Raw genomic sequence first — 9,112 nt, forward strand, 5'->3', positions numbered from 1 at the left:
AAAACAGCGGCTTTACCCATGCAAAACATTGGAAAACGTTGCCATCTACAGGCGAGAAAGGATAATTGCGGTCTTTTAAGGCGCAGCGCAGAGCTGAAAAAACCTGGGACGCGAAGGTGTAGCCAATAATTTGAGCCTTGCGAGCCGCCCACCGCCACCACGGCTGTCACAACTCTACTCCCATAATCCTAATTCCAATTTAATATAAATACGTTGTACACCCCAATCGTCTTTGTGTGTGTGTGTGTATAAAGGATAAATACTTAATCGCAGCGCACGACAACTATCAAACTTGAAATAACTTTCATGTGCGTAATTAGACAGCTATTCTTTACGGATGACAGCAATTTCCAGAAGAAATTGGGTATTTCTGGCCAGAAACTTGCAAAACGTGTGGCAATCTTGCATATTGAAGCCATATATTTTCTGAATTTTGTAATTAATTTCTAGACTGCACGGTGGGATTTCTTTCACTGGCATTACTGAATTGACACGCCTCAAAATTCAAAGCGACTCCCACTGTTGCGGCTTCACTTTCGGTTTACAAACGTCCAAGGTATATATGGTTCAGAGTCAATTGTGGTACGTGTAGCTCCAACACCGCCATGCATACCCTCTCATCACTGTGTCTTTGCCTGGTGTTCTTCCATGCAGGTGAGTGCATTTTAAATATACTACAGAATATTGTTTGTGCGGAACTACAGCGGCCACAGTATTGCTCCAGCACTGTTGAGCCTTTTTAAACATTAACTCTAAGAATAAACAATGACATATCTAACTGGAAGTCCATGAGGAATACATAAATGTGTTATTTATTTTCTTGCTTTTTTTGGGTGGGGGTAAGAGGCAGGGTACTGAACTGGTTAGCAGCCACCCGCAGGGGTAATACAGTATACACCTTTATTTATCTATTTGTTTTTAAGGCACACATTGTTTTCTTTTTATGTTACAGATGCTCAATTTGGCTATGGGCAGTTCCAATGCCAGGGGATGTCCAGTGATGATGCACTTTTAACTGAAAAAATCTACTATAACAAGATGCTTTATCTCCAATACAACAGCAGCGGAGGAAAGATTATTGGCTACACAAAGACAGGAAGGGCAATTGCAGACATTCTCAACAGAGACGTTTTTTTGAAAGACCAAAAAAACCATCTACAACATTGCAAGAGATGGATCACGGGTGCCTATAGCACTTTAACAAAGAAAGGTGATCTGTTTTAACCTTGAGATTATATGATAAGAAGCACTGGGTCATAGCAATCAATCATCCATCAATCAGCAAAATAAGATCCATCAAGGTTGAGATGAGTTTGGCATGAAAGAACCCCATCAAAAACATTTGGGGTGAACACCAACCGTGATCGTGTGATAACAATGCCCTCTCTCAGGTTCAAGTGACTTTTGATTTCACAGTCACATCACGTGGTCTTCTGAGTGGAAGCTGCAAAGGGGAGACTAACATAGTTTCACTTCCTCTCACCTCCATGTGTACCGATACGTCTCAGTTCAGTAGTTTACCATTATTTCGTTGTCACTTGTGGTTTTCACAATTTCGCAGTTGAGCCGAAGGTTCGACTGCGATTAACCAAGGCGCCGGCGGACAGCGAGCATCCAGCGACCCTTGTCTGCAGTGTGTACAATTTCTATCCAAAGGAGATCTTGGTGACGTGGCTCAAGAACGGCGAGAAGGTTACGTCTGAGGTGACGTCCACCGAGTCCCTACCCAGTGGCAATTGGCTCTATCAGAGGCACTCGTACTTGGAGTACACGCCAACGCACTGGGACAAAATCAGCTGCGTGGTGGAGCACCCCAGCCTCGAGAAGCCGAGGATTTATGACTGGGGTATGTAGATAGATGATATGTCACGTCAGGTGTGAGTACTAATTATATTAACACGAGCCAAATGCCACTGAAGTGGACAACTCTGAAAAAAAAAAAGTTGGCTGTCGTGTAAAGGTGAATCTAACCTATTAGATATGTCTCAGCCAATCAGATGGCTGGTTAGAGAGGTGTTCCAGGTGAGTTGAATATTGACAGAGTAAAGTTTAAAAGCAAGTCTCTCTCTTTGTTTTCACCATTTCATTATACAATAACGTAACGTTATGTTGGCATTTTCAGAGGCCATGCCAGAGTTTGTGAGGAATAAGATCATATTAGGAACACTGGGTCTGATTGTGGGTGTGGTCTCTTCATCTGCTGGCCTGATTTACTACAGAAGTAATGTGCCTGGTAAGTGATTGATGTAAATTAAGATGAAAAAAAATGGTACTTTAGACTGCTTGGGTCAAGGGACCAGAATTTTTATTTCTTGTTGCTACCGGGCAGTAACATTTTCATTATTTTCTTTTGGATTTCCCAGAAACCAATATAAAATTGCAATCGTATGTGAGACCACTTGCATCAATTATGTCACGTTTGCAAGGTGGTGGTGGACCCCAAAAAGCAGGCAGGAGCAGGGTGTACTTGACCAATTGTATTAAAACACAGAAAACTAAATACGAAACAAAGTTCCAAGAACACAAGGAATCCAAAGTACCAAAACAAAACCATGACTGTGGCAAAAAAAAGAAAAAACTAACAGGAACAGAACCAGGACAGTTGCAAGTAACAAGCAAACAATGAAACAGCAACAAACAAGCACAATGACTCAATCATGAGTGGTCAGCCGGGAGTCCTTTTATACTAATAATTACATAACGACCAACAGGTGTGCAGCTGCAGGGGGAGCCCTACAGTGCCACCTGTTGGTCCCAAACCAAATCATGACAGTACCCCTCCCTCAAACAGAATCATGACAAATTAATTATGGCAATTTAACAAAACAGTCATGTTTTTCACATTTTCAACAAAAATCTTTTGGTGATCTTACACACCAGCTGAAGCTGTGTGATATTTTCTATTTTTTCTTTCCAGGGCGAGTGAGAGCGTCAACAAGTGGTGACAGAAGGGACGTCCAGTCAGGGGAGAGAGAGGAGGCTGAGACTCAAATATACCACCAAGAGTAAATAAAATAATCTAATCGTGCTAAATATGTTTTTTTTTTCAATTTTAATTCTCTGTTCTGTGCCTTATAATGTTCTATTCAAATCCAATAAAATCCATGAGTTCATTCACGCAGTCAAAACGGCTGGAATTGTTGTTTTTGATGTTTAATCATGTTTATTAATAATCATAATAATCATCATCATCAAACATTTTATTTGTGTAGCGCTTTAAAAAGTATTCAAAGGCACTTTACTGTCATGTTTGTCTGTTTGCTTTGTTGTCATCCCTAGCTGGAGTGCAGGGCGTTTCCCTCCAGCAGGCCCACCTGTTCCGCATTTATCAATCAAGCCTGCCATGTATTTAAGCCTTGCCAAACTGCCCAGTCACTTGTCGGATTATTGATCTTGCTCGCTGTTGTCCTTCAAGTGTTGTCTTCTAGACCTCTTCACAGCTTTCGTAGTCACTGTTATTTTGTCATAGAACTTTGTATTTTCATCATTCCTTTTTATCGATCTTGATCTTTGGTTTCGCATGATTGGACTTGATATTTCCGTTGCGTATTCTCGGTGTTCTGTTCACTTCTACCTTACCTTTGCAAGCATTTTTTGTTAATGCATATTTTTTTCCTGGCTCCTTGTGACATAGTTTGTACTTAGTCGGTGCGCTTTTCTGTAATAGTTTTGTTATCGTACTTTGTCTGAGCCTGAATTTCTGGAATCCAAAACATTATTTGGTTTGATTTTGAACCTGACATTTGCAAGTCAAATTATCTTTGATGTCAAACTTGATTTTTTTTTTCAATTACACAAGGTAAAGAAATATGTACTATTTCTGGAGGGAGAATTTTTCTGAAAGTTATAATTTTTTTTTTTTTTTTTTTAGGGGCTGTGTTATTTTTTGCGAAACATATGTTTCAATCCCTGGCTACCAACACCTTTTACACATTTGTTTATCAGAGATACCCCTTTAAACTTTCAGAAGATTAAACTGGTACAACTGGTTTGGTGGAATTTTTTTCACTCGCATGGTACGATACATTTACCGTAAACGAACTTCAGAATATGAACCGTATGAATTCACGGCTGAAATGCCACGCCTCCAAGTGTCACTTTTCAACTACTGTGGCAGTAGATTTGCTTTTATATCAGTTCTCTTTTTGACATCCTGCATAGACCGTCATCATTTGTCTTTGCCTGTTTTTTTCCGTGCGGGTGAGTGCATTAACGTAAATGTTGGACTCTTTCAATTTAATACATTACAGTTTTTGCCAATCGGATTTTTCTTGAAACCTCTATTTTGGCACATGAAAAAAATATTTCATGAAATAATAAAAATGACATTTCATTAGGTACATGTCAAATATTGCAGTAACATTGATATCGCTATATTCAATACTGTGCAATCACATACGGAATGTTTTTCCAATATCGAGCAGCCCGAGTGCGCGAGAACAGCCAATTCAAGACAAACAGGAGACAGAATGTTTTTTTATTGAGCACAGGAGCCCCCCGACATATCTTGAATGCGGTGCTCAATGAAGCAGATGTCATTACTCAACTAGTCATGCCGAGGGAGATGAGAAAAGAGAACCGGTGTCACCAACCTTGCCCACGTACTTAAAAAATGTGAATTCTCTGAACTGTTTTTAATCAAGAATGAGAAGAATATATTTGTTATACGTCTTTTGAATACTTGAAGACCTTTTTAGTGGAAAACAGTAGTGCATGCGTTGGAGACACACAATCTCCAGGGGTCCTCGCATAAAATGAGTTTGAAACCCCTGGCGTGGAACATGAGAAAAACAGCGGCTTTACCCATGCAAAACATTGGAAAACGTTGCCATCTACAGGCGAGAAAGGATAATTGCGGTCTTTTAAGGCGCAGCGCAGAGCTGAAAAAACCTGGGACGCGAAGGTGTAGCCAATAATTTGAGCCTTGCGAGCCGCCCACCGCCACCACGGCTGTCACAACTCTACTCCCATAATCCTAATTCCAATTTAATATAAATACGTTGTACACCCCAATCGTCTTTGTGTGTGTGTGTGTATAAAGGATAAATACTTAATCGCAGCGCACGACAACTATCAAACTTGAAATAACTTTCATGTGCGTAATTAGACAGCTATTCTTTACGGATGACAGCAATTTCCAGAAGAAATTGGGTATTTCTGGCCAGAAACTTGCAAAACGTGTGGCAATCTTGCATATTGAAGCCATATATTTTCTGAATTTTGTAATTAATTTCTAGACTGCACGGTGGGATTTCTTTCACTGGCATTACTGAATTGACACGCCTCAAAATTCAAAGCGACTCCCACTGTTGCGGCTTCACTTTCGGTTTACAAACGTCCAAGGTATATATGGTTCAGAGTCAATTGTGGTACGTGTAGCTCCAACACCGCCATGCATACCCTCTCATCACTGTGTCTTTGCCTGGTGTTCTTCCATGCAGGTGAGTGCATTTTAAATATACTACAGAATATTGTTTGTGCGGAACTACAGCGGCCACAGTATTGCTCCAGCACTGTTGAGCCTTTTTAAACATTAACTCTAAGAATAAACAATGACATATATAACTGGAAGTCCATGGGGAATACATAAATGTGTTTTTATTTATTTTCTTGCTTTTTTTTGGGTGGGGGGTAATAGGCAGGGTACTGAACTGGTTAGCAGCCAACCGCAGGGGTAATACAGTATACACCTTTATTTGTTTTTAAGGTACACATTGTTTTCTTTTTATGTTACAGATGCTCAATTTGGCTATGGGCAGTTCCAATGCCAGGGGATGTCCAGTGATGATGCACTTTTAACTGAAAAAATCTACTATAACAAGATGCTTTATCTCCAATACAACAGCAGCGGAGGAAAGATTATTGGCTACACAAAGACAGGAAGGGCAATTGCAGACATTCTCAACAGAGACGTTTTTTTGAAAGACCAAAAAAAACATCTACAACATTGCAAGAGATGGATCACGCGTGCCTATAGCACTTCAACAAAGAAAGGTGATCTGTTTTAACCTTTAGATTATATGATAAGAAGCACTGGGTCATAGCAATCAATCATCCATCAATCAGCAAAATAAGATCCATCAAGGTTGAGATGAGTTTGGCATGAAAGAACCCCATCAAAAACATTTGGGGTGAACACCAACCGTGATCGTGTGATAACAATGCCCTCTCTCAGGTTCAAGTGACTTTTGACTTCACAGTCAGATCTTGTGGTCTTCTGAGTGGAAGCTGCAAAGGGGAGACTAACATAGTTTCACTTCCTCTCACCTCCATGTGTACCGATACGTCTCAGTTCAGTAGTTTACCATTATTTCGTTGTCACTTGTGGTTTTCACAATTTCGCAGTTGAGCCGAAGGTTCGACTGCGATTAACCAAGGCGCCGGCGGACAGCGAGCATCCAGCGACCCTCGTCTGCAGCGTGTACAATTTCTATCCAAAGGACATCTTGGTGACGTGGCTCAAGAACGGCGAGAAGGTTACGTCTGAGGTGACGTCCACCGAGTCCCTACCCAGTGGCAATTGGCTCTATCAGAGGCACTCGTACTTGGAGTACACGCCAACGCACTGGGACAAAATCAGCTGCATGGTGGAGCACCCCAGCCTCGAGAAGGCGAGGATTTATGACTGGGGTATGTAGATAGATATGTCATGTCAGGTGTGATTGCTAATATTAACACAAGCCGAATGCCGTTGAACTGGACAATTCTGAAAAGAAAAAAAAAAATAGTTGGCTGTCATGTAAAGGTTAATGTAACCTATTACAGATATGTCTCAGCCAATCAGATGGCTGGTTAGAGAGGTGTTCCAGGTGAGTTGAATATTGACAGAGTAAAGTTTAAAAGCAAGTCTCTCTCTTTTCACCATTTCATTATACAATAACGTAACGTTATGTTGGCATTTTCAGAGGCCATGCCAGAGTTTGTGAGGAATAAGATCATATTAGGAACACTGGGTCTGATTGTGGGTGTGGTCTCTTCATCTGCTGGCCTGATTTACTACAGAAGTAATGTGCCTGGTAAGTGATTGATGTAAATTAAGATGAAAAAAAATGGTACTTTAGACTGACTTGGGTCAAGGGACCAGAATTTTTATTTCTTGTTGCTACCGGGCAGTAACATTTTCATTATTTTCTTTTGGATTTACTGGAAACCAATATAAAATTGCAATCTTATATGAGACCACTTGAATCAATTATGTCACGTTTGCGAGGTGGTGGACCCCAAAAAGCAGGCAGGAGGGAGGAGCAGGGTGTACCTGACCAATTGTATTAAAACACAGAAAACTAAATCCTAAACAAAGTTCCAAGAACACAAGGAATCCAAAGTACCAAAACAAAACCATGACTGTGGCAAAAAAAAGAAAAAACTAACAGGAACAGAACCAACAGAACCAGGACAGAAACAAACATGACAGTTGCAAGCAACAAGCAAACAATGAAACGAACAGCAACAAACAAACAAGCACAATGACTCGACCATGAGTGGTCGGCCGGGAGTCCTTTTATACTAATTACATAATGACCAACAGGTGTGCAGCTGCAGGGGAGCCCTACAGTGCCACCTGTTGGTCCCAAACCGAATCATGACAGTACCCCTCCCTCAAGGGACAGATCCCAGACCTCCCAAAGTTGATCAAAAGCTTGCCTCGCCGGGGAACGGGAACTAAAAGCGACAGCAACCCTTGCCTCGCCGGAGAACAGGAACAAAAGCAACAGCGATCTTCGCCTCGCCGGAGAAAAGGAACAAGAAGCGACGGCGACCTTCGCCTCACCAGGGAACACGAACAAGAAGCGACGGCAACCCTTTGGCTGGGCTTGGCCTGACGTGGACGGAGCTCGACGTAACGGGGGACATGGGACAGCCGGATGTGAACAGGGGCTGGGCCTGGCATGGACGTGGCATGGCTCGTCGTCGACGTGAATGTGACTCAGCTCGAACAGACACGTGACGAGCCTTGGCTCGACGTGGACGGGGCTCGGCCCACCATAGACGCGGCTTGACGAGACGAAAACATGGGACAGCCGCAAGACCAGCGCTGCCTGAAGGGGGAACATGGGACAGCCACAAGACCAGCACTGCCTGAAGGGGAAAAGGGTGTCAGCCGCAGATGTCCTCCGCCAGGTACATGGTGGAATTGGAACCAGTCCTTTATACCTGTGGGCTCCAGGAGGTCGGGTCATTCTGTCACGATACAGGGTGGTGGTGGACCCCAAAAGGCAGGGACGAGGGAGGAGCAGGGTGAACTTGACAGATTGTATTTAAACACTGAGGAAACAAAATCCAAAGTAGCAAACAAAACCATGACAGAAGCAAAAACTAACCATGACCGAAAACAAACATGACAGTAGCAATCAAGCAACACACAAACACAAACAATGACGCAACAATGAGTGGTCGCCTGATCGGGCTGGGAGTCCTTTTAAAGCACTAATAATTACATAACGACCAACAGGTGTGCAGCTGCAGGGGAAGCCCTACAGTGCCACCTGTTGGTCCCAAACCAAATCATGACAGTACCCCTCCCTCAAACAGAATCATGACAAATTAATTATGGCAATTTAACAAAACAGTCATGTTTTTCACATTTTCAACAAAAATCTTTTGGTGATCTTACACACCAGCTGAAGCTGTGTGATATTTTCTATTTTTTCTTTCCAGGGCGAGTGAGAGCGTCAACAAGTGGTGACAGAAGGGACGTCCAGTCAGGGGAGAGAGAGGAGGCTGAGACTCAAATATACCACCAAGAGTAAATAAAATAAACTAATCGTGCTAAATATGTTTTTTTTTTCAATTTTATTTCTCTGTTCTGTGCCTTATAATGTTCTATTCAAATCCAATAAAATCCATGAGTTCATTCACGCAGTCAAAACGGCTGGAATTGTTGTTTTTGATGTTTAATCATGTTTATTAATAATCATAATAATCATCATCATCAAACATTTTATTTGTGTAGCGCTTTAAAAAGTATTCAAAGGCACTTTACTGTCATGTTTGTCTGTTTGCTTTGTTGTCATCCCTAGCTGGAGTGCAGGGCGTTTCCCTCCAGCAGGCCCACCTGTTCCGCATTTATCAATCAAGCCTGCCATGTATTTAAGCCTTGCCAAACTGCCCA

General features: G+C 42.0%; 2 protein-coding genes across 5 annotated transcripts; both read left to right on the forward strand.

The window, feature by feature from the left end:
- Window positions 1-149: 149 nt before the first annotated feature.
- LOC109528986 (rano class II histocompatibility antigen, A beta chain-like) lies at window positions 150-3,128 on the forward strand. Of its 2 annotated transcripts, XM_019892102.1 has the most exons (5): window positions 165-654; window positions 953-1,210; window positions 1,562-1,846; window positions 2,123-2,233; window positions 2,918-3,128. In XM_019892102.1, the coding sequence occupies exons 1-5, from the start codon at window positions 606-608 to the stop codon at window positions 3,007-3,009; spliced, it is 795 nt and encodes a 264-aa protein (XP_019747661.1). In that variant the 5' UTR covers window positions 165-605; the 3' UTR covers window positions 3,010-3,128. The 2 variants fall into 2 exon arrangements, with proteins under 2 accessions (XP_019747662.1, XP_019747661.1); XM_019892103.1 differs by lacking the exon at window positions 2,123-2,233 and having other exon boundaries at window positions 150-654.
- A 1,816-nt stretch (window positions 3,129-4,944) lies between these two features.
- On the forward strand, window positions 4,945-8,869 carry LOC109528987 (boLa class II histocompatibility antigen, DQB*0101 beta chain-like). Of its 3 annotated transcripts, XM_019892104.1 has the most exons (5): window positions 4,951-5,441; window positions 5,737-5,994; window positions 6,346-6,630; window positions 6,906-7,016; window positions 8,659-8,869. In XM_019892104.1, the coding sequence occupies exons 1-5, from the start codon at window positions 5,393-5,395 to the stop codon at window positions 8,748-8,750; spliced, it is 795 nt and encodes a 264-aa protein (XP_019747663.1). In that variant the 5' UTR covers window positions 4,951-5,392; the 3' UTR covers window positions 8,751-8,869. The 3 variants fall into 3 exon arrangements, with proteins under 3 accessions (XP_019747664.1, XP_019747663.1, XP_019747665.1); XM_019892105.1 differs by lacking the exon at window positions 5,737-5,994 and having other exon boundaries at window positions 4,945-5,441; XM_019892106.1 differs by lacking the exons at window positions 4,951-5,441; window positions 5,737-5,994 and adding an exon at window positions 6,005-6,281.
- The last annotated feature ends 243 nt before the right edge of the window (window positions 8,870-9,112 follow it).

This window comes from Hippocampus comes, unplaced genomic scaffold (assembly GCF_001891065.2).
Source record: "Hippocampus comes isolate QL1 unplaced genomic scaffold, H_comes_QL1_v1.1 scaffold153, whole genome shotgun sequence".
In the NCBI taxonomy this organism is placed as follows: Eukaryota; Metazoa; Chordata; class Actinopteri; order Syngnathiformes; family Syngnathidae; genus Hippocampus; species Hippocampus comes.